Source organism: Ostrea edulis, chromosome 8 (assembly GCF_947568905.1).
Source record: "Ostrea edulis chromosome 8, xbOstEdul1.1, whole genome shotgun sequence".
Taxonomy (NCBI): Eukaryota; Metazoa; Mollusca; class Bivalvia; order Ostreida; family Ostreidae; genus Ostrea; species Ostrea edulis.
Genome location: NC_079171.1, coordinates 55,971,655 through 55,997,593, shown reverse-complemented (window position 1 = coordinate 55,997,593; position 25,939 = coordinate 55,971,655). Strand labels below are relative to the sequence as shown.

The following is a 25,939-nucleotide window of genomic DNA, read 5'->3' as shown; positions in this document are numbered from 1 at the left end:
CCTCATTCGCCAAACTTCGACAGATTCCGGTATTCTCCGGTACCCTACATCTAGCCTCGTTAGATGGAACCGGCCAAGGTGATTCGAGTGGTAGTTCCTAAGAAATCGCTATCCCATAATGCCCAATTGAAGAGTTTGGTCAATCGGATCACGCGCTCGTCCATTTTCGTAACCGGTCATTTGCGGTTATATACGGAAATAGCCGAGTAGTTACGATTGGAGTTAAGTTTGTGATCAAACGAATTCTTGCTGAATTTTGTCCTTTCTCTATGCAGTATTTTTCCCGCGCTTGCCCGGGGTTTCACTCCATAGGAATTCTTTTTTTCTGTATACAGCTTCTCACTTGATAACGGTGGTTGATTGATTGATGTTTTCCTCCACACTCAACAATTTTTCCGTTATCTGGGGGCGCCCAGTTTTTATTGGTGGAAGAGAGAACCCAGATACAATGTACCTGGGAAGAGACCACCGACCTTCCGAAAGTAAACTGGGAAACTTCCTCACTTACCGGCGCGAGCGGGATTCGAACCCGCGCCAACAGAGGTGAGAGGCCGTGTGATTTTGAGCGCGATGCCCTAACCACTCGGCCACGGAGGCCCCTGATAACGGTGGTAAATAACTACAAAATATATACGACACTTTCCTCAAGATACAACTATAAGAAACTGTTCATTGTGACGTACTTTTTCATTGTGACGTCATAGTGTGTAGTGTAGAGATGCATTTATAACAACACTGTTATTTTCATATTATACCGCACTACTTTTTCCCTATCTTTAACTGAGAACTTAGTGTATACCGTGACGAAACAGACCAGTGTGTTTATTGATGCAATTAAATTACCCCGTGCAATGCTCCGTCACGAATTTTAGTAGAATCACAAGGTAAGTGATTACCCATAGTTAAACATCGCATGAATTTTAAAACGAGAGCTGAATGTACACATTCGTCAGAGATGTAGATTTCGTGAATAATTATTGGACTACTGTTTAATGAAAATGAATTGTTCAGCCCAGCTGGAACTCTGCGTACATGCAATGTACATATAGGGGGAAAATAACACGGGGCTGTCATCTGTATTTATGCCATCTTGATTAAAGTGAAAAGACGAATGTGAAAAGAAATCAATTCCTCCCTACACAGTAACAGAACTGTTTATGTAGTGTGCTCTTTGTAAAGATATAAAGGAAAATGACATCTGCATCTTTTACCGTTGTGGATTGGGTGATTTTCGGAATTCTGATTCTGTTTTCGGGTGTCGTTGGGATTTATTATGCCTGCTGCGGAGGAAAACAGAAGACGACGGACGAGTTCCTTATGGCGGACAGGAATATGTCGGTGCTTCCTGTTGCGGCGTCAATTCTTGTTTCGTTCCAAACTGCCATTCTGATTTTAGGCCAACCTGCGGAAATGTACACCAAAGGAACCCAGTTTTTCTTGTCACTGATTGGACAGCTAGGCGCCGTGTTTTTAGCCACCACTCTGTTCGTCCCTCTGTTTTATCCGTTGAAATTGACAAGCTTCTTCGAGGTATTTAGATTTATACTTATCAGCATCATTATAAATTTTAAGGTTGATCGATCCTCATGTGATGTCATAGGTTTTTGCAAAAATCTTAATAATACAAACTTTGCGCAGAAAGAAATATATCTTTCTGAGGAATTTTATTCACTGGATATAATAAGAAATCTGGTAAACTATTAATACTGAAAAAAGTTTATATTTTCCATAGATAATCAATTATTTATGACTTTAAAAATGTTGTCAAGGGCAATAACTTCTATGCTGGAATTTCCTCTACTGGATGTCTATTATACATTGGTTTCCCTAATATCCACAATTAATAATCTATACATATTTATGAAATAGCAGGGTTTTTTTAAACAGTATGTTATTTCAACAAGTTTTTTTTTTAAAAATCTATTTTTGTTATTCTGTTTAACGAAAATGTGTGATTTTCTGATATATACTTCTGTTTCTGTAGGTCTGACATTTTTAAAAAGTTGGCAACATATACATTTTTTTTTCTTTGGTTATTAATTAAATTAGACTATATTGAGTGGAAATCAAAAAAATGTTTTCCCACTTTTAACCACTAATATTAATAAGTCACATGAGGATGGAGCTACCTTAAAACGAGAGATACATGTAGGACTAAATCGAGAAGAAAAAAACAACAACGCACCAACGTTCGAAACAGTTACCCATTATTTCAGACAGGGGATAATTCCCTAATGTTTGTAATATTCATTGTTTTAGAAGTAAATCTTTGATATACCTCATAATTTATTACTAAATGTTTCGATATCAGACAATAGTTACTTGATCATTTATTAGGCCGCGCAGCTTTTAGCTCATTAACTTTTTAATGGCTGCGTTTTCCTCTTGTACTTATTGATAGCCATGTATAATTTCAGTACCTAGAACACAGATTTGTTATGGATAGCCATGTATAATTTCAGTACCTAGAACAGATTTGGTATGGATAGCCATGTTTAATATCAGTACCTAGAACACAGATTTGTTATGGATAGCCATGTTTAATTTCAGTACCTAGAACACAGATTTGTTATGGATAGCCATGTATAATTTCAGTACCTAGAACACAGATTTATTATGGATAGCCATGTATAATTTCAGTACCTAGAACACAGATTTGTTATGGATAGCCATGTATAATTTCAGTACCTAGAACACAGATTTGTTATGGATAGCCATGTTTAATATCAGTACCTAGAACACAGATTTGTTATGGATAGCCATGTATAATTTCAGTACCTAGAACACAGATTTATTATGGATAGCCATGTATAATTTCAGTACCTAGAACACAGATTTGTTATGGATAGCCATGTATAATTTCAGTACCTAGAACACAGATTTGTTATGGATAGCCATGTATAATTTCAGTACCTAGAACACAGATTTGTTATGGATAGTCATGTATAATTTCAGTACCTAGAACACAGATTTGTTATGGATAGCCATGTTTAATTTCAGTACCTAGAACACAGATTTGATTGTAAGGCGGCACGGGTGACAGCTACTTCTATAGGGATAATATCAACGGTATGTGTGAAGCTCTATCGATACATTCACGTGATTTCCGTACCTCTATTGTAATACCTGCGCAATCGCATTCCATGATTACCAGAAAATACTGCTTCTCTATTGTGGCGTCACGAAGGGTGTTTTCTGAGACGTCCGACAATATTTACACGTAGCAAATAACATCACATTCCATTGGACACAAAATATAGTGTGTACTATTATTTATGCTGACGTCAGCAATAAATTGAGGATACCGTATTAAGTCTTATATGGCACGTGTAAGAGTGGAATATTATGAAATAAATCATATATAAGTAGGGATCCTAAAAAGTTTTGTTCCTCAATTTCAATCGCCTTATTTCAACCTGACGCCCGCATCTGATGCTGGTATCAAAACACTTAGTACTCACTACATTGACGATACTGAATACCCACCAGAGGTCAGCACTATAAGGTTTAAACATAAACACCACCACGACAATTAATACCCACCGCAAAAGCATGAAAATAGATACCCACCACTGCAGTATACCCACCACCACAGTATACCCACCACCACAGTATTTACAATAGTTAATACCCACCACCACAGTAATTACAATAATTAATACCCATTACCACAGTAGTTACAATAATTAATACCTACCACCACAGTAATTACAATAGTTTATACCCACCACCACAGTGATTACAATGATTAATACCCACCACCACAGTAATTACAATAATTAATACCCACCACCACAGTAATTACAATAGTTAATACCCACCACCACAGTAATTACAATAATTAATACCCACCACCACAGTAATTACAATAATTAATTAACACCACCACAGTAATTACAATAATTAATTAACACCACCACAGTAATTACAATACTTAATACCAACCACCACAGCAATTACAATAATTAATTAACACCACCACAGTAATTACAATAATTAATACCCACCACTAAAGTAATTACAATAATTAATACCCACCACCATAGCAATTACAATAATTAATACCCACCACCACAGTAATTACAATAATTAATACCCACCACCACAGTAATTACAATAATTAATACCCACCACCACAGTATTTACAATAGTTAATATCCACCACCACAGTAATTACAATAATTAATACCCACCACCACAGTAATTACAATAATTAATACCCACCACCACAGTAATTACAATAATTAATACCCACCACCACAGTAATTACAATAATCAATACCCACCACCACAGTAATTACAATAATTAATACCCACCACCACAGTAATTACAATAATCAATACCCACCACCACAGTAATTACAATAATTAATACCCACCACCACAGTAATTACAATAATCAATACCCACCACCACAGTAATTACAATAATCAATACCCACCACCACAGTAATTACAATAATCAATACCCACCACCACAGTAATTACAATAATTAATACCCACCACCACAGTAATTATAATAATTAATACCCACCACCACAGTAATTACAATAATCAATACCCACCACCACAGTAATTACAATAATTAATACCCACCACCACAGTAATTACAATAATCAATACCCACCACCATAACAATTACAATAATTAATACCCACCACCACAGTAATTACAATAATTGATACCCACCACCACAGTAATTACAATAATTAATACCCACCACCACAGTAATTACAATAATTAATACCCACCACCACAGTAATTACAATAATTAATACCCACCACCACAGTAATTACAATAATTAATACCCACCACCACAGTAATTACAATAATTAATTAACACCACCACAGCAATTACAATAATTAATACCCACCACCACAGTAATTACAATAATTGATACCCACCACCACAGTAATTACAATAATTAATACCCACCACCACAACAATTACAATAATTAATACCCACCACCACAGTAATTACAATAATTAATACCCACCACCACAGTAATTACAATAATTAATACCCACCACCACAACAATTACAATAATTAATACCCACCACCATAACAATTACAATAATTAATACCCACCACCACAGTAATTACAATAATTAATACCCACCACCACAGTAATTACAATAATTAATCAACACCACCACAGTAATTACAATAGTTTATACCCACCACCACAGTAATTACAATGATTAATACCCACCACCACAGTATTTACAATAATTAATACCCACCACCACAGTAATTACAATAATTAATACCCACCACCACAACAATTACAATAATTAATACCCACCACCACAACAATTACAATAATTAATACCCACGACCACAGTAATTACAATAGTTAATACTTATTACTCACCACTTCAACATTTACAACACTTATTATTCATAACGTCAACATTTATGACACTTATTACACACCACCTCAACATTTACGGCACTTATTACACACCACATCAACATTTACGGCACTTATTGAGTTATTACACACCATCCCAATATTTACGACATTTATTACACATCACATCAACATTTACGACACTTATTACACACCATATCAACATTTACGGCAATCATTACACTCCACATCAACATTTACGGCAATCATTACACTCCACATCAACATTTACGACACTTATTACACACCACATCAACATGTACAACACTTATTACACATCACATCAACATTTACGACACTTATTACACTTCACATGAATATTTACGACACTTAATACCAATTTCTCTGAATATTTTAATAGGTTTTATACTCCGGAATCGCTTCCTTCGCTCCCTCAACAGCGCTCAGTGCAGGTAGGTCACCGCTTCAAGTCGATACACGTCAGCTCACGCAGCTTTAAATGTCAACCGCAGTGATATGATCTTATTACGTACCACATCAACATTTACTACACGTATTATACACTTATTACACACCAACTCAACAGTTACAACACTTACTGCACACCACCTCAACATTTACTACACTTACTGCACACCACCTCAAAATTGAGCAACCTGAGCTCAGGTTTGCTTTTCTGATCGCCTGTTGTCCGTTGTCTGTCCGTCTGTACGTCCTTTTCACATTTTCGACTTCTTCTCCAGAACCAATGGGCCAATTTAAACCAAACGTGGCTAAAAGCATTCTTGGTAAAGGGCTTTTAAGTTTGTTCAAATGAAGGACCGTGCCCCTTTCAAACGGGAGATAATCACAAAAATGCAGAAATAAGGTGGGGTCATTCAAAATCTTCTTCTCAAGAACCACTGAGCCAGAAGAGTTGAAATTTACATGAAAGCTTCTTGACATAGTGCAAATGCAAGTTTAATAAAATAATGACATTCGGGGGTAGGATGGGGCTACAATAGGGGATCAAATTTTTACATACAAATATATAGGGAAAAACTTCTTCCCAAGAACCACCAGGCTAGGAAAGTACAAATTCACTTGAAAACTTCCTGTCGTAATACAGATAATGATTACAGTTTCTTAAAATCGTGGTCCCGGGGGTAGGATGGGCCCACCGTAGGGGATCAAAGTTTTACATGCGAATATATAGGTAAAATCTTTGACAATCTTCCTCTCAAGAACCACTGGGCCAGGAAAGTACATTTACATAACAGCTTTTTGACATAGTGCAGATTCAAATTTGTTCAAATCATTACCTCGGAGGTAGTATGAGGCCGTAATAGGGTATCAAAGTTTTACATACAAATACATAGAGAAAATCTTAAAAAGTCTTCTTCTCAAGAACCACTGGGTCAGGAAAAAATATATTTACAAAGTTTTTGGAGTGACTAATTTCTTAATTGTTATAATTTTTACAGTAACGGGGTTCCCTGATTTACGCAGTTTTTAACTGATTTTGATTGTTGCTATCTTTTTTTCTACAGTGATGAAGTTCCATGGTCGGCTTCCATATTTAGTGTTTGATTGATACTGTTTTTAGCGTGACAAAATTCTCGGAGTGACTAATTTTTAATTGTTACAATTTTTACAGCGACGGGGTTTCCCGAGTGACTTTGACTGTTACTGTTTTTTATTTGTTACTATTTTTACAGTGACAGGGTTCCCTGAGTGACTTTGACTGTTACTATTTTTTATTGTTACTATTTTTACAGTGACAGGGTTCCCTGAGTGACTTTGACTGTTACTATTTTTTATTGTTACTATTTTTACAGTGACAGGGTTCCCTGAGTGACTTTGATTGTTACTATTTTTGATTGTTACTATTTTTACAGTGACAGGGTTCCCTGAGTGACTTTGATTGTTACTATTTTTGATTGTTACTATTTTTACAGTGACAGGGTTCCCTGGTGACTTTGACCGTTACTATTTTTGATTGCTACTATTTTTACAGTGACGGGGTTCCTGAGTGACTTTGACTGCTACTACTTTTGATTGCTACTATTTTTACAGTGACAGGGTTCCCGGAGTGACTTTGACTGTTACTATTTTTGATTGTTACTATTTTTACAGTGACAGGGTTCCCTGAGTGACTTTGACTGTTACTGTTTTTTATTTGTTACTATTTTTACAGTGACGGGGTTCCTGAGTGACTTTGATTGTTACTATTTTTGATTGTTACTAGTTTTACAGTGACAGGGTTCCCTGGGTGACTTTGACTGTTACTATTTTTGATTGTTACTATTTTTACAGTGACAGGGTTCCCTGGTGACTTTGACCGTTACTATTTTTGATTGCTACTATTTTTACAGTGACAAGGTTCCCATGAGTGACTTTGACTGTTACTATTTTTGATTGTTTCTATTTTTACAGTGACGGGATTCCCTGAATGGCTCTCCTTCACACTGATTGGCGTGATATGTGCTTTCTACACCTTTCTGGTGAGTGGACGATTGATTGTACAAAAACTGTGTACTATTATTACGTATTGTCATCAACATCACACATAACATAACACCATATAAACATACAAATATTTTCATGAATGCTTAAATTCAATACCAATATAGAATTAGAAAGAAAATCAATCACAACTACTTTCAATGATATGAAACATATATTGATAATTCAAACGCAAAAATATCAAACAAATATATGAACTAAAATGAATACAAATCAGAAACAAAGAAATGTTCAGATTCTCACTGAAATAAGAAACAGTGAAATCGCTCATAAAGAAAAAAAAAACCATAGCCTTCTTTGCAGAAAATATTCTTACACACACACAACGCACAGCACGATGTTAATGCCATTTTTTAAAGAATCAATGGAAAGGAAAATGAATATTTTTAATAAACCATTTCAATCAACATCGCTCCATGTTGAAAATGTAATAGGATTTCAGGGAGGATTAAAGGCTGTGATTTGGGTTGATGCATTCCAAGGAATCATCATGCTGGCAGGGATCCTGACTATACTAATTAAGGTAAGACTGAAAATACGTCTGGTTATACTAATTAACGTAATATTGAAAAAGAAGTCTGGTTATACTAATTAACGTAGTATTGAAAAAGAATTCTGGTTATACTAATATTCACAGTCAAAATGAAAAGAATTCTAGTTATACTAATATTTACAGTCATGATGAAAATAATTCTGGTTATACTAATATCTAGGGTGATATTGATAAGAATTCTGGTTATACTAATATCTAGGGTGATATTGATAAGAATTCTGGTTATTCTATTATATAGTCCGTGTTTGCCCAACTATCTATTTTGCATTGTTTATAGGAGTTATTAAATTGATCACTGTTCGTTTTTTCGTCTTTATAAGGAAATACTGATAATAATTTTGGTTTATACTAGTTAAGATAATATCAACGAGAATTTTGGATATAATGTGCTAATATTTAAGGTTATGTTACACGAATTTTGGCTTTAGTGTGATAGTGACACGGGTTTTGGTTATACTGATAGTTTCGGTCATACTGACAAGAATTCTGTATATACTACATCTTAAAGGAGTTATGAGATTGATCACTGTTCGTTATCTTCACCTTGCATCTACTATTATTAGAGTTTATACTCTTATTACGACATGTTACAGGTATTACTTTAGACAAACAGATTTAATAAAGCTTGTGTTATGTGTACAGAGACGATATATTTTCAAAATCAATTACACTGTTATAAGCGGGAAGAAATTCTTATTAAAGGTGAAGATAGCGAACAGTGACCAATCTCATAACTTCTATAAGCAATGCAAAATAGAGAGTTGGGCAAACACGGACCCCTGGACACACCAGCGGTGGGATCAGGTTGCTAGGAGGAATAAGCATCCCCTGTGGACCGGTCACCCTCACAGTGAGCCCTATATCTTTCAGTATGTCTGAAATGAAAATTCACTGAAATTAATTAGACCAAGAGTTCGGAAAAGGGCATTTGGATTTGACTCTTTGGACCTCTCTATCTGATAACCTCCGTCTTTGTCAGAGTTTTAAAGTTAAAAGCAAATCGCTTTTAGACTCGATTATTATTGATATACCAGGAGTTAAATTTTGATGATTTCACGCACAATTTCTATAGGACTTTTTATGCATAAAATATTTTGTTTACCTATTGAATTTTAAATCGTTTATCGGCATGGTGTGGAACTTTTGCATGATTTAAAATTATACACATTTGATGGTTTTGAGTGAAATGTAATGTAAAATGGAATTCGATTATTAATAAAAGACAATTTCAAGGCTACTCTACTGGTTGGTGACTGGGGAACAGTGTGGCGGATCAATGACGATTGGGGAAGAATCAACTTCTGGAAGTATGTCATACATTCCTCACACCATCAATGTTTCCTAACTGCATCACTGTATTAATACATATACAGTATTCTAAAACGCATCGATCACCTTGATTCAGGTCCTGAAAGATTTACATTATATAATGTTGTTACTTTACAGTTTTGATCCGGATCCTACAATACGTCACAGTTTCTGGTCTTTAGTCATCGGAACTATGATCAACTGGACGGGACCGTACGGCGCCAGTCAACAGAGCACTCAGCGCTTCGGGTCGTTGCCAACGTTACGGAAAGCCAAAATGTATGGTGTGGTGAAATCTCTTGAAACAAACCCCCGTGTGTTTCATTGAATACAACATAAGTCTTTCTCAAGAGTTACAATTTTTTCTCTGAAGATTTCATATATCCATATTCTCTGAATATTTCATATTTTCCAGAGCTCTAATGCTGCAAAGCGTCGGACTGATCGTGATTGTGACAACTTCGTGTATGGCAGGTGTCGCTGTTTTCGCTTATTACGTCATGAAGGGCTGTGATCCATTGACCAATGGCGACATTCAAAGTTCGAATCAAGTATAAAATATATTTCGTTGTAATCTATTTTGAAGCTTTACCATATGAAATGATTAGTTCCACTGGCCGAGTTGTACTTAAGTGTACAGTACCATACTTTTAACCTTGTATTTATTTGATTTGTTAGAATTTGAGGTCTACTTTTGATCCACTATGGAAGTTTGTCACATGATGATACAGGCTACTTTAGGGGAAAAGTGCAATGTTATATGCATATATTTACAGAAATACTGTAGAATCATTTAAATTCGTAGGGGCCAATTTTCGTGGATTGCTGAATTTTTACGGGTTCGTGGGGGCGTAACTTCACGGATTTATATATTTGTAAGAAAAATAACTCTGGAATGTCTTTATTCGTTGAGGATGAAAATTCGTGGGTGAGGGATACCTAAGAATTCCTCGAAAATTGAGCCACCACGAATTGTAATGATTCCACAGTACTTGAATCGTTATTGGTATATCCACGTATTGCAGTAACAGATCAAATACTGTACACGTTTTATTGGTATATCCAGGTATTGCAGTAACAGATCAAATACTGTACACGTTTCAGATCATCCCCACATTTGTGATGGAGGTTTTGAATTACCCGGGAGTCCCTGGTCTGTTTATGGCTAGTCTGTATAGTGGTTCTCTGAGGTAAGAGTAGCAATATAGGGCTATGTTGAACACTGGGTTATTTTGTAAACGGTTAATCTATTTAATTCGCTGGGACAGATGTATGGAGAACGTTCCACAAAAGCGTACTACTGAAATAAGCTTATGTTTTCTGTTTGTTTGTTTTATGTCCTTTAGAAAAAACATTTACTTATAATGAAACGTCACAGACTGTATGTAAAGTGCGATAGATTTACTTTTGCCTGGTACCCATGGCCGTGTGTCATTGAGTACCCTATATCTTCCCATTACCTGCCGCGCCACTAGACCTCTGTTTTCTAAGGTCTAAGTGATGCACACTTTTCCATGACCATGCACTGTTACGAGTATTGGGATTACTTATACGTTGTTGTCTTACACTTCAGTACCATCTCCTCCAACCTCAGCACGCTGGTGGCCACATCGTTTGAGGATCTCATTAAACCTTTTGTGAGGAAGAAATCAGACCGAGTTCACTTGTGGATAACAAGAATTTTGGGTAATAACTTCACCGCTTAACGTCAGTGACTTTACGTTCGTGTAAACGTTTGTACATAAAATGTCGCAGCGCTGTAGAGTTTCAGTGATTTATTTTCTATGCCCTCTGACGTCTGTTCTAAATGATGTCAACATTTCTGTACCTTTCCCCACGAATTTATTTCCCACAATGCCTCTTTACATATGGTTGTTATCTAAAACAGATTGTTCACTCCTGTTTGTTACAGTTTTATTCTTCAGTGCGGCAGGGATCGGTATGTCATTTCTAGTTCGGAATCTCACAGGAACAGTGTTACAGGTATATTTTACAGCACAGTATAGCTACTATAGTTTACAGTTTACGGATTTACAGGCACATATATACACACTGTCACGTGTATGATGTAAGGGACATGCACTCTAAAGTACAATTTACAGGCCATCTGTATCATGAAAGGTGAAGATAACGAACAGTGATCAATCTCATACCTCCTATAAACAATACAATATAGATAGTTGGGCAAACACGGACCCCTGGACACACCAGAGGTGGGATCAGGTGCCTAAGAGGAGGAAGCATCCCCTGTCGACTGGTCACACCCACCGTGAGCCCTATGTCCTGATCAGGTAAACGGAGTTATCCGTTGTCAAAATCAGTGTGCCAAGAACGGCCTAAAAATCGGCATGAAACACGTCAGACAGCATTTGACCCAATGATAGGTTGTATTGACGAACTAAATCATTATAACGACCATAGAATTTGTGAAATGCTGACTTCAATCGAGACTGTTGAAACCCCTGTATCATCACCTTTTTTTGTCAGTAGTTTGCCTCGATTTAAAAACTGACTATACGCAGAACAAACTCTTGCGTATTGAATCAGTTGAGAGATATAAACACCATATGCAGGTGATAATGTAATATTGCTACATAAATATGGGAAGTTGACGATGGAGAAGCTGAAATCATCCCGTTTGTCATATAGTTGAGTTGGCAGTTTGCCGTTAATGGTTACTTTCAATAAAATATCTAAGTATGAAGCAGAAGTGGACGAATGAAAATTATTGTTCTTAAAGACCCAATTTTAAGTTGACACCCCCAAATTGTAAGCTACCTGTCAATCAAACATTTAACAATAGATCTCAGGTGGAGTGACATCTGCAGACACTGTGGACTGGGGCTACCCCAGAGAGATGTTTTGATATCAATAACAACCAGTATCTACAAGCATTCTTTAGATCTTGAGGAAGCCCAGTATACCTGAGTTTTGATAACAATGACCTGTCCGCAACTGCTATTTTCTTGTACTTCAATTCTTTTTAAGAAGGCCCCTGAACAATGCAATTTCAATATAATTGTAAAATTTCCCCCCTTTATATACCTGTACATGTATTATGAATTACACAATCAGAAATCAAACAATAATTGGCACAATAATTTCTAAAACTTGTAACCTATTGAAATAATTTATGTCATCAATTTATGATACCTCTATATTTATAACAGAAATTATTTATTGAGTCAATGCCAGAGAGAGAGAAAGAGGGGTGGGTGTAGAATGTGTGTCAGCTACCCTTAGGAATACAACCATTATTCAAACACTATGACCACAGAAACTCTGCAGAGGTCCCTGAGACAGGGCCTGTATATATCAAAACTATAAAAAAGCATGGACAGGTAGATTTCTACCATGTTCTGTATCTGTGTATTTCTTTGAGTGCCATGGGATGTAGCAATTAACACCTTGGTAGACCCTGGTCACTCCAGGTAAATAACATCTGTTTAGATTAGGCGCCGCCTACATTTTCACTGACCGTACGGTCATGAGATGGGTCTTTAATAGACAAAACGTCGTCGATATATCTAAATGTCGAATTGAAGGCTACAGCAAGTATTATGTATGACTTGCAAGACAAACTATTGGCGGGTTCATAGGCTAACAATTGTAGTGGAATGAATTTTGGCGGAAATGGAAGAATTATCTCTCTTGCAAATACTGAAATCACAATTGGATGCATATTTGGTGAGTGAAATTTTGGTGGAAAGCTCTCTAATCACTAAGCCAAATGTATCACCCACATTGCAGATTTCAGAAAAAAGTTTTGAAAACATTAATTAACGTTGTTATTGCATTTCATTGTGAGTTTCAAAACAGAAGAACGATGGTTCATTGATAACCATATGTTTTCGTTCCTGTAAAGGCGTCTATAAGTATCCTGGGTTCCTCTGGTGGAGCGCTGAATGGATTTGTTGTGCTGGGCGCTTTTTTCCCTTCCTGTAACAGAATCGTAAGTACATGTAATTTCTTCTTTATATATGAGCCTATGAAATTTTCATGTCAGGATATCTAGCACTACAGTTCTGGAATGTTAATGGATTTTGAATACATTCCTTTATTACAAGTAGAATATACTGGATGTATTTTCTATTCTTCAATTGCATACTTCATAAGTAAAAGTCAAGGTGAAATCCTTGTCAGCCCCATGTTTACTCATTAATTCAGCGAAATATTACTCTAGGATCACACCGTAGTAAACGAAAGCCACAAGATTGTCCCAAATTTTAGGAAGTGCAGCGCTTCAGAAGAAAATCACATTTTTGTTTTAGATTTTGCATACTTTTTCTTAGAAGAACATAGAGCACACGTTTTCCGATGTGCCATTTTTTTTTTTTTAAAAAGTTGCAAAAGCGTAAACAACATTTAAATCAGCACGTGCTCTGTTTTTGCTATATCTGTGCCAAATCTAAGACGTAACATAGGCAGTGATTCCTCCCTCGCTAAAGGCTCGGCATCTAGAGGAGAGGATCACAGGTCTTTAGAGGAGCGGATCACAGTTCTTTAGAGGAGAGGATCACAGGTCTTTCGGATTTAACCTTTAAAAAGGAGGTCCCATGTCGCGACAGGCGTTGAACCATTAAAGAATCCTCACTATTACGACCTTCAGCACTAAGCGTAGTTCTACATTTCTGGTACTTAACCTAAAACTGGTAACATCTCAAAATGAGTGAAAAATTCTCGCTGGGACGTAAAACAAACAACCAACTAACCTATGCAAGGTGAAGATAACGAACAGTGATCAATCTCACAATTCCTACAAGCAATACAAAATAGATAGTTGGGCAAACACGGACCCCTGGACACACCAGAGGTGGGATCAGGTTCCTAGGAGGAGTAAGCATCCCCTGTTGACCGGTCACACCCGCCGTGAGCTCCATATCCTGATCAGGTAAACGGAGTTATCCGCAGTCAAAATCAGTTTGCCAAGAACGGCTTAACAATCGGTATATATCCCACCTCTGGTGTGTCCAGGGGTCCGTATTTGTCCAACTCTCTATTTTGTATTGCTTATGGGAGTTATGAGATTGATCACTGTTCGTTATCTTCACCTTTATAGAAGTTATGAAATTGATTGCTGTTCATTATCCTCACCTTTATAGGAGTTATGAGATTGATCGCTGTTCATTATCTTCACCTTTACGGGAGTTATGAGATTAATCACTGTTTGTTATCTTCACCTTTATAGAAGTTATGAGATTGATCACTGTTCGTTATCTTCATTCATATGGCCGTTTCCTGATTTCTCCTGTGCTCCTGATTTTGTATTCCAATGCAGTTATTAATGTGCTTGATACAGAATTGGGAAGAAAACAACCAACTTTGGATATGCGATTGTAAAGTTATCCTTTCCTTTATAGGGAGCCATTACAGGTCCGATCGTTTCATATGCCATTATGTTGTGGATTGGGATAGGACAGTACAGCGTTATTGGAGTACCTGAGGATTTCCGGTTCCCTACAGAAAACTGTCAAACCGGAAACTTGTCCTCAATGGTTTCTAACTTTACAATGTCTACCGTGGATTCCGGTCTGATGAGTACTACTCCAGTTCCAATGGTACCGGAGGATAACTTGTAAGTACATTTCTTATATGTCAACTGAAGTTACATATAGAATAGAAGCGTTTTGTTTGAACTATAGTATTTTGTGAGATTAATAGTATATCTACGGTCAATCTAATTGAAATTAGATCTTAGATCCGCTCACTTACTCACTACACAAACATCTAACAACATCCCATTGAGGGTCACGTCAGAATTCAAATTTCCATGAACATTGATCAATCGCTACAAAGGTGGATGTGTCATCGGCATCCAATGAAAATCCTCATTATATACTGTATTTGGTTAAAGATGGCGACTGATAAAGAAATAGAAGCGATTAAAACCGCTATGAAAATATTTGATCTCGAGGTTTTGAAAAATGAACATATTCTTAATGTCATTTTTGTTGAAGTAGACATGATAAGATCCCCCGATGTTGCCATAGTTTAAAATCTAAACAAACCACGCGATAAACAAGTCACGATTGCGGCTGGCGCCATTTTTTCTCTTCCGTAAATAATGCATCGAATTCTGGGATAATACCCTATCGATATGAAGCGGGAAATTTCATTGCCTGTTGCAAATTTGACCTATGACATGACCCTCTATGGGATGTTGTTAAATGTTTGTGTTGCGAGTATGTGAGCGGATCTAACATCTGATTTTAATTAGATTGGTTTACGGTGTGACCATTGAGACGAGCCAAGACCCATAACATCTTACAACACTACTATTTGCAATTCATTTAACGCGGAAAATATAACGTGGTTGATGTAAAGAGTGCACTTTGGCGTCATCATTAGCTGCGATAGTTTTTCTTTCAAACCAAGCAAATTTCATCCACAACAAAACGTACGAAGGTATGGTAAATGTTGTCTGGAATTTAAAATCATTTGTGGTACTTTCAAAACTCTTTGTTATATTTATCGGGTTGACAATGAAGTACAGTGTATACCGCAGTGACGGCGACATTTTTCCGGAAGTAATATGGGTAGTCCCCATAATTTTTCAGCTGAAGAAGAGAAAACCATGTGACTTATGTAATCATTGGAGCGAGCTCATTGTGTCGCTTTGCTCGATATAAGATAAACCATATAGCTTTGTACATGCATATAAAAGCATTATCTGAATGAAAAAGTGAAGATAATATTAACTGTAATGGATATCACAAATCCTTTAGAGAAAACTGAATTAAGAGTAAGGCAATAACCGATCCCTGAACACAATAAAAACAATGATCAGTATTTAAGTATAGTGATATATTCATATTCACAGAGTTAGACAGAATACTTTGTATTCCTTGTGTTTTTTAATTTACCTAAATGTACTTTTAGTACTTTGATTATCATTTATCTTTAGAGAACTGGACAGATTGTAATCCTTGTGTTTTGTTTATTTACCTAACTGTACTTTCGGTACTGTGATTATTATCTACCTTTAGAGAACTATACTGAGCGGATTGTAATCTCTGTGTTTTGTTTATTTACCCACCTGTACTTTCAGTACTTTGGTTATTATTTACCGTTACCAAACTGGACTGAACAAATTCTAATCTCTGAGTTTTGTTTTTTGACCTACCTGTACTTTCAGTACTTTGATTATCATTTACCTTTACAGAACTAGACAGAACATATTGTAATCTCTATGTTTTGTTTATTTACCTACCTGTAATTTCGGTACTTTGATTATTATCTACCTATAGAGAACTATACTGAGCAGATTGTAATATCTGTGTTTTGTTGATTTACCCACCTGTACTTTCAGTACTTTGATTATTATTTACCGTTACCAAACTGGACTGAACAAATTCTAATCTCTGAGTTTTGTTTTTTGACCTACCTGTACTTTCAGTACTTTGATTATCATTTACCTTTACAGAACTAGACAGAACATATTGTAATCTCTATGTTTTGTTTATTTACCTATCTGTACTTTCGGTACTTTGATTATTATTTACCGTTACAGAACTGGACTGAACAGGCTGTATTCCCTCTCTTATCTATGGTACTCCACTCTAGGCACAATCATCGCTGTCGTCATCGCCCTTATCATCACTTATATAACAGGTTAATTGATTCATTATTTCCTACATGTATGATGGTATTGATTAATGTTGAACGTGTTACTTTAAATTTATTAAACTTAAAGAGATTGTATATTACATGTATATCATTTTTAAAAGTGCGAGAAAAATTCTATTTTCACCAATTCGTCTTGACCACTTATTTCGTAAATCATAAGTACAAATTAATTTCATAATTGCTAATCGTTAAATTTCATAACTATGAACAACTGTTATTAATTTCAACATTTTCTGTTATGTCTGTGGTATTTCAAAATTACTGTTTTCTGTGAAATGATTTCTACCGTCCTCGGTATAACTAATTCTAAAAAGAAAAAGATGTTGTTATTCTAAGTTTTCTGTGTATTGAATTTAACGTTTTTTGTTTAGTTAATATGAACTTTTTTTGGGTGTAGGACCAAGAGACGCAGAGGAGGTGGACAAGAAGTATCTGTTATGTTTGTCCGAAAAATTGTCCTGGCTCGTCCCATCTTGTTGTGGGCGTAATTCTTATTCCACTGATCAGAAGGTAAAGAGTAGGAAATATGAATAAATATTTACTACCATGTAATAAATGAATAATATCCCCACGCAATATAAATGTTCAGAAGTATCATATTCATTGTTCATTTCTTTCAATCCACTCCTGGGTAACTTTATACGCACATGATCAGATCTTTCCTATTGGAAATTAAATATTGTTTAGAATTTTATACATAACACAGATATTGAAATCACTGTTACTAGGTACATATATATTCGTCATCATAAAGAAGTTTTAAAGTTGAGCAATGCAGACCAGGCCTGGAGATTATAAAACTTTTACCGTACACGTACTCAAACTCAGTCATGTTTGTTTTGAGTACAACTCTGAGCAAGCATCGAAGCATACTCGAAAAATTTGAGTATCTGAATGATTTTATAAAAGTTTATAACCTTCACGTTTGAGTATGAGTAGGATTTAGAGCACATACTTCGAGCTCAGAGAAGATTTATAACCTCCAGGCAAGGTTATTTAAATATTTGTTATTGGAAAAAGCTTCCGTATTGAACGATAATGACCAAGTTAGATACATTTTTATTATTAAGGGAATTTAATGCTGAAATATGTTCAAAATATGTTCAAAATCGTTACTGTGGGGAAGATGGTATGATTTTTTCCCTTTATTTCTGTAGATCAAAGGTCGTACAGGCCAGGACAACATAGTATTCTCAAATTTAGAAGAAAGAAAAACGGGCGGAATTATGGAGAAAGGTTCATCACACACCATGGAACTTCATAAAATGGACACGTGACAAAGCTATCACATAGCTGATTTATATTAAACTAGTGTTTACATAAAGAATGGAAAGTGATAGAATGTTATCATTTGTGCTTTGATTATGTCTACAATGGATTCCGTTAGTGATTTTTATTCATCTCTCTCTCTCTCTCTCTCTCTCTCTCTCTCTCTCTCTCTCTCTCTCTCTCGTACGGATGTAAGACTTTCCCTTGAATTTTTGCTAGAATTTTCTTTGAAACATTCGCAGCTCAGTTAAGGCTATCGGAGTAAAATCACAGTGCTATCATAAATGTACCTCTGTGCACTTAGCACCATATGACGTCACAATGAAAAAGTACGTCACAACGTACATGTTGTGATAGTTGTATAGCGGGGAAAGTGTCATAATATTTTGTCGTTATTTACTACTGTTATCAAATCATAAGCTGTATACGTGAAATCCTTTCTTGTCAAATGATTATAGATATTATTCCTTTAAGGAGGTATGCTACACTAGAGAAATTTGATTTAGATGAAAAGTGGAGGATATGTACAACAATATTTTGAAGTTGAAAATTTTCAAATTTACTTTATTTTGTCAAAAATGCAGTTTTAGTGGAAGGTAATCTGAAAAAAAAATTAAAACCCCTGCTGGACTTGAACCTGCGACCTACAGTTCAGCAGTCAGTATTCTAACCTACTGACCTACTCGGCTAGGTATTTAAATGGAAAAGGAAAAGTCAAATATTGCTGATATCGATTTCTTCATCCATGTTTTTAAAGGAAGTCAGCCATTATGACGATGTAGAGTACTACCTTAACATATCAAATCATTCTCCATTTTTAATATATATTACGCACAAAGGTGATATTCATAATAAATTATGACCTTGAAATCGCCCCTAATCTGAATGACTGATGCTTTTAAAAATTCCCTTATGTACTTGAAAGGTGAAGATAACGAACAGTGATCAATCTCATAACTCTTTTAAGCAATACAAAATAGATAGTTGGGCAAACACGGAGTCCTGGACACACCAGAGGTGGGATCAGGTGCCTAGGAAGAGTAAGGATTCCCTGTCGACCGGTCACACCCGCCGTGAGCCCTATGTCCTGATCAGGTAAATGGAGTTATCCGCAGTCAAAATCAGTTTGCCAAGAACGACCTAACAATCGGTATGAAACATGTCAGACAGCATTTGACCCAATGATAGGTTGTGTTTACGAACTAGATCGTTATAACGACCATAGAATTTGCGAAATGCTGACTTCAATCGAGACTGTTGAAACCCCTGTACCATCGACTTGTTTGTCAGTAACTTACCTCGATTTAAAAACTGACTATACGCAGAACAAGCTCTTGGGCATCGAATCATTTGAGAGATATAAACACCATATGCAGGTGATAATGGAATATTGCTACATAAATGTGGGAAGTTGATGGAGAAGCTGAAATCATCCCGTTTGTCATACAGTTGATTTGTCAGTTTGCCGTTAATGTCTACTTTCAATAAAATATCTAAACATGAAGCAGAAGTGGACGACTCTGTAGTGTCTTTTATTTCGAGCTCACACGGATATATCGAATCGACATATGAATGAAAGTTATTATTGTTATACATAAATAATATCATACTATAGAAACAGTGGCAAAGTTCAGGTTTATCTGCTATAAATAAAACAATATAAATTTTTCTGAAATATATTCTAGATATATCCATGCGTTTGAAAAGTGCAGGGAGCAATTTCTGTCTTGTATATTTATGGTATATGTATACGAATATGGACAACCCCGCTAACTCGTTGATGACTGTCGATATTTTGTTAGATTATAGCATGCAAGGTGAAGATAACGAACAGTGATCAATCTCATAACTCCTACAAGCAATACAAAATAGAGAGTTGGACAAACACGGACCCCTAGACACACCAGAGGTGGGATCAGGTGCTTAGGAGGAGTAAGCATCCTCTGTTGACCGGTCACACCCGCCGTGAGCCCCATATCCTGATCAGGTAAACGGAGTTATCCGCAGTCAAAATCAGTGTGCCAAGAACGGCTTAACAATCGGCATGAAACACGTCAGACAGCATTTGACCCAATGCGAGGTTGTATTGACGAACTAGATCATTATAACGACCATAGAATTTGCGAAATGCCGACTTCAATCGAGACTGTTGAAATCCCTGCACCATCAATTTGTTTGTCAGTAGCTTACCTCGATTTAAAAACTGACTATACCCAGAACAAGCTCTTACATATCGAATCAGTTGAGATATAATGGAATATTGCTACATAAATGTGGGAAGTTGACGATGGAGAAGCTGAAATCATCCCGTTTGTCATACAGTTGAGTTGTTAGTTTGCCGTTAATGTCTACTTTCAATAAAATATCTAAGTATGAAGCAGAAGTGGACGACTCTGTGGTGTTCTTTATTTCGAGCTCACACGGATATATCAAATCGACATATGAATGAAAACTATCATTGTTAATAGACAAAACGTCATCCATATATCTAAAAGTCGAATTGAAGGTCACAGCGAGAGATTTTTTCTTCTCACGTAGAAGTTTTTGAATAAATTCTGCTTCATATGAATATAAAAACAGGTCAGCTAACAAAAGAGCACAATTTGTGCCCATGGGAATTCCAACAGACTGTTGGAAGACCTGATCACCAAAGACCACGAAGATATTGTCAATGAGGAACTCTAGCATATTTTTCATTTCAACTTCAGAGTACTTGTGCGTGGAATCAGAGTGGTGTTTAACAAAGTAAGTTTTTGAATGACTGATCACTAGATATGAATATTTCCGTTTTCCGTTTTTGTTGAAGAAGCAACTGTCTATGATGTCAAAAAGTCTAGTCTTTAGATTATCGTGAGGAATGGTCGTGTATAGTGTTGAAAAGTCATAGGTTTTAATGCTATTGATTTGGGAAAAATTCTGTGATTTCAAGTTTACTAAAAGTTCTTTAGAATTTTTCAGAATCCACATTTGATTAACACCACTTTCTGGCATATGTAGTCGCACAGTAAGTTTGAAGTTTCTCCTTCACAGCTGTTCACATTTTCGTGAGGAGCAAAGATAGGGGCTTGGTAGAGCACTTACTGGATCCAGCAATGCATCTTTGTTTGTAAGGGTTTTTATGTAGTTTAAGAATCCAGTATAGGTACGGTAACTCATATTCATTCGACCCATTGACTGGAATATCAAATGTGTCTAAAACTGAAGCATGGTTTTGAAGAATTTCGTCTTTTGAAAGGGCAGTTGGAGTATAAGTATGATTACCAAAAGTGGAATTAATGCCAAGTTCGTTTAAAATACAGTTGTAATAATGAGCCTTACAAACAAAGACAATGTTGTTACTAGCTTTGTCAGCTGGAACCAAAACATATTCCTCATGTAACCTATCTAATTCTTTTATCACTTCTGGTTTACTAAACACAGAAGGATAGATGGTACGTATTTTTGTTTTCATGTGTCTAATGCGGGATTTTAATATCCCTCTTATGCTTTTAACCCATTCTGACAATGTATCAAGTTCCCGTTTTTCATATTTAGCCCATCGTCTGGCATAATCTTCGATAGAACTCATAATAGAGATGAAGTTATGTCGCTAATTAAAAGACCGAGGTTCTCTGTATTTAGGACCTTTAAGAATAAGTGATTTGAGGTCCTCATTTTCAACTATATTAACATCACCAGTAATGACATGTCCAGCTGGACTGTAGTTGAAAGGAGATGAAGAACAAGAACATGTTGGTGGATTACGTATAAGATGGTCTATATCTAAGCACTGCAAAGTTTGTTTATAATTAAAAAGTTTGGATGCAATAGTAGAAGTATAGCTGTAGGAAATACAGGGTGTAGACTTGAACTTGAAATAAGTTGGAATACACGACTGAACCCTTTTATGACGAAGAATGTTGCTTATGTTGACGGCATCTATTCCTTTGTTTGTAAATTTGAGCTTAAGGAACTGACGGCATGATTTGGAAGGAATATCATCCATGGTCCGTGCTGGTTTATAGAGCCTGTGGTAGGCAACATCCATAATTATAGTGTTAAGTCTATATTCAGGTGTTGAAAAATCCAAGTATAGACTAGCCATAGCTTCTTCAAATAACGTATGTAAAACCCTCAATGGAATAGAGTAATGATTTGTACGAATATGATGTGGACCCGATTGTCTGTTGACGTGAGGCAAAAGTGAATCAAACGTGACATCATTTATACTTGGTCTTTTATATGAACGATGTCCGTGACTGCGTTTTTGTCTTTGGGTATTGGGAAAGAGTCCCATCACATTAACGTTATTTCCTTGTGGACTAGTCAAATTTCCCACATGTTTAGTTTCAGTATGCATTTCCTTCCAACACTTTTCATGTTAAAGATTTTTAGTTCTTTCTGAATATTTCAATAGAATTTCAGCTGGTTACCCGCATAAATCTTAACTTTTGTTCACAAGTAGGGCCACTTGCTGATTTCCAAAAATAAAGTGTTACGTGATATTCAACTGACGTCACGGGAAATTACCATGAGATGAATTTACGCTAGCTCAGTCAGTCAACATATGGGTAGTGTCGTTTCGGTGTTTAACCGTAACAAGTGTAATGATACCTGTGAATTTGTGGTGCAATTTCACCCCATGATTATTGTGAATTCTACTATGGAAGCCCTTAACCTAGTTGCGTTCATGATTAAACATAGGTACTTTTGACATAAGATATGTTGTTTTCTTACAAGTAATAACTAATATTAAAAGCATTAAAAACCTTAAATGCATTTGTTTATCATGATTTATCAAACCGTTCTGTTAGGGTGAATCTGTGCCATGCATTTGACAGAAATTTCCTTAATAAGTCTGTAAATGCCCCGCCCTTCAGTCATTATATAGTAACAATTCAGTGCCGGATTTAGATACCCGACTTTTTACGCCACAAAAATACTGGCTTATAGTAGTATAAATGATAAGATAGAAAAAACTTTAAAACCTGCTTAGACCACACATAGAATGTATAACCAAGTACTAGTCTAACTATAGTAAAATAAAATAATAAAACAGACTCCAGATGATGATGAACCAAATATCAATGAAATTCTTGAAATTCAGCCCTTATCTTTGGACCCAAAGACAAGTCCAGCGATTGAAAACACAGCAACATCAACTTCAACAACCACGTCAGTTTCAAAGAACTGGAGCAAATCCGTAGAACAGAATGTGCTTAGTCTTTGCAAAGATGTTGAAAATTCTCAGAGACCACTGAAAGCAAAATAGGGATATATTTCTAAGGAACTACAAAACATTGATCAGTGTTATGATTTCAGTGTAAGCAGAAGGTGAAAAACCTCAAATAAAGACACAGGCAGAAGGTGAAAAACCTAAAATAAAGACACAGGCAGAAGGTGAAAAACCTAAAATAAAGACACAGGCAGAAGGTGAAAAACCTAAAATAAAGACACTGAAGAGAAAATTAAACCGATCAGGATCAGGAAATACTAATCCTCCTTTATAGGATGAGATGGAGGACACGTTTGGACGGCAGCCGGATGTGCAACACTCCTACACTCTTGAGTCTAGTAGCACAGACGATTGATACGAAATGTAACATTGATGATTTGAAAGATACTTTCCAAAACTTTAAAAAGTAACCAATAACTCGAATACATGTAACATGTACACCATTCTTGATAGCCAATATTTACAGTTATGATATCAGTTGATGTAACCATTAGCTCATTTCATCTGAAAGCTCAAGTGAACTTTTTTGATCGCCTGTTGTCCGTCGTCTGTCCGTCTGTACACTTTTTGTTTTTTACATTTTCGACTTCTTCTCCAGAGCCACTGGGCCAATATCACTAAAATTTGGCAAAAGGCATCCTTGGGTTAAGGGCTTTCAGGTTTTCTTCAAATGAAGGGTCCTTTGCCCCTCAAACACGGACCCCTGGACACACCAGAGGTGGGATCAGGTGCTTAGGAGGAGTAAGCATCCCCTGTTGACCGGTCACACCCGCCGTGAGTCCTATATCCTAATCAGGTAAACGGAGTTATCTGTAATCAAAATCAGTGTGCCAAGAACAGCTTAACAATCGGTATGAAACATGTCAAGACAGCATTTGACCCAATGCGAGGTTGTACAGACGAACTACATGTAGATCGTTATAACGATCATAGAATTTGCGAAATGCTGACTTCAATCGAGACTGTTGAAACCCCTGTACCATCAACTTGTTTGTCTGTAGCTTACCTGTCAATAGCAAGGGAAGATAATCACAAAAATGCAAAATGGGATGGGGTCATTAAAATTGTTTTGTTGTTCAAGAACCACTAGGTCAGAAATGTGTACATTAGGTCAGAAGAACTGTAATTTACATATTTCCGAGTTAACTAGGAGTCGCTTATAAGTCGGCTATAGAGATATAGACCAAAATTGAACTAAGAATTTGACTTATAGGTGATTACCTACGGTAGTCCTTTACCAAAGTTGTAGGGTTCTGGTTCTAGGGTGGGCCACAATAAATGATAGTGATTATTGTCTTGATAAAACTTTTTAAAGTTTGCTGATACCATATTAAATATAAATGCGTACTTAGGAGAAGCAGCAAGGGATAGGATAAACCAAATTGGTAATTTCGCAATCCCAATGTATTGACTCTAGGATGGGTCCAATATAGTCATATAATGTTTATATAACATGTTTTCTATTATCTAAAGTCTTCCATCAATGTGAACACCTTTTGAGGGCATTTGTGTTTTTGGAAAGAGCACATTTTCTTTTTTCCTGCTGCAGCGTTGCTGGATATCTTAGCTTAGATATACAGAAGATGAAAATTATAGATTTTGTAACCCTTGGAGCTAGAAATACTTCAACTATTAGTCTATTACTACTTGTTGGCCTCATCTTCTTTATTTATGTGTTATAAAATTTAGAAATTCATTTCAAAATTAAGGATTATCTCCCTCATGCATAGCTTTTATCCTTGGACGAATTTGGCTCCAGTTTTTTGGCACTCTAGAATTCCATTTAGCTCTTACAAGTTTATTGTTATTTCGAATTTCCAAAATTTTGTCTTGAGCATCACTGAAGAGACATTATTTGTTGAAAGACGCATCTATTGCATCAAAATTGGCACCGTATAAGTTTTACACAAATTGTAGTGCATGTGCCATTCAAGTTTTTGTCTTTCATTTTTTTCTATACTTTGTAAATTTTTAATTATGTTGAAATAAAACGAAGTTTATAAATTTCTGAATAATCTATTTGTTTATTGCAATTCAATTCGCAATTGCCGTGTTAACAATCTTCTCTTCTGAATATTATTTTGA

The 25,939-nt window shown here is 36.0% G+C and overlaps 1 protein-coding gene across 1 annotated transcript; it reads left to right on the top strand.

The window, feature by feature from the left end:
- The first annotated feature begins 921 nt into the window (after nt 1–921).
- Nucleotides 922–18,712, top strand: LOC125660893 (sodium-coupled monocarboxylate transporter 1-like). The gene is made up of 16 exons (XM_048892713.2): nt 922–1,530; nt 3,001–3,069; nt 5,779–5,830; nt 7,794–7,861; nt 8,326–8,406; nt 9,670–9,743; nt 9,883–10,023; nt 10,160–10,295; nt 10,849–10,934; nt 11,318–11,430; nt 11,657–11,727; nt 13,610–13,696; nt 15,105–15,319; nt 17,255–17,355; nt 17,768–17,880; nt 18,528–18,712. The coding sequence occupies exons 1-16, from the start codon at nt 1,192–1,194 to the stop codon at nt 18,645–18,647; spliced, it is 1,866 nt and encodes a 621-aa protein (XP_048748670.2). The 5' UTR covers nt 922–1,191; the 3' UTR covers nt 18,648–18,712.
- Nucleotides 18,713–25,939: the final 7,227 nt, after the last annotated feature.

Coding starts and splice junctions, on each gene's coding strand:
- LOC125660893 (XM_048892713.2), top strand. CDS start 1,192: ATGACATCTGCATCTTTTACCGTTGTGGATTGGGTGATTTTCGGAATT. Junction 1,531..3,000: donor AATTGACAAGCTTCTTCGAG/GTATTTAGATTT, acceptor GTTTAATTTCAG/TACCTAGAACACAGATTTGA. Junction 10,296..10,848: donor ACATTCAAAGTTCGAATCAA/GTATAAAATATA, acceptor TACACGTTTCAG/ATCATCCCCACATTTGTGAT.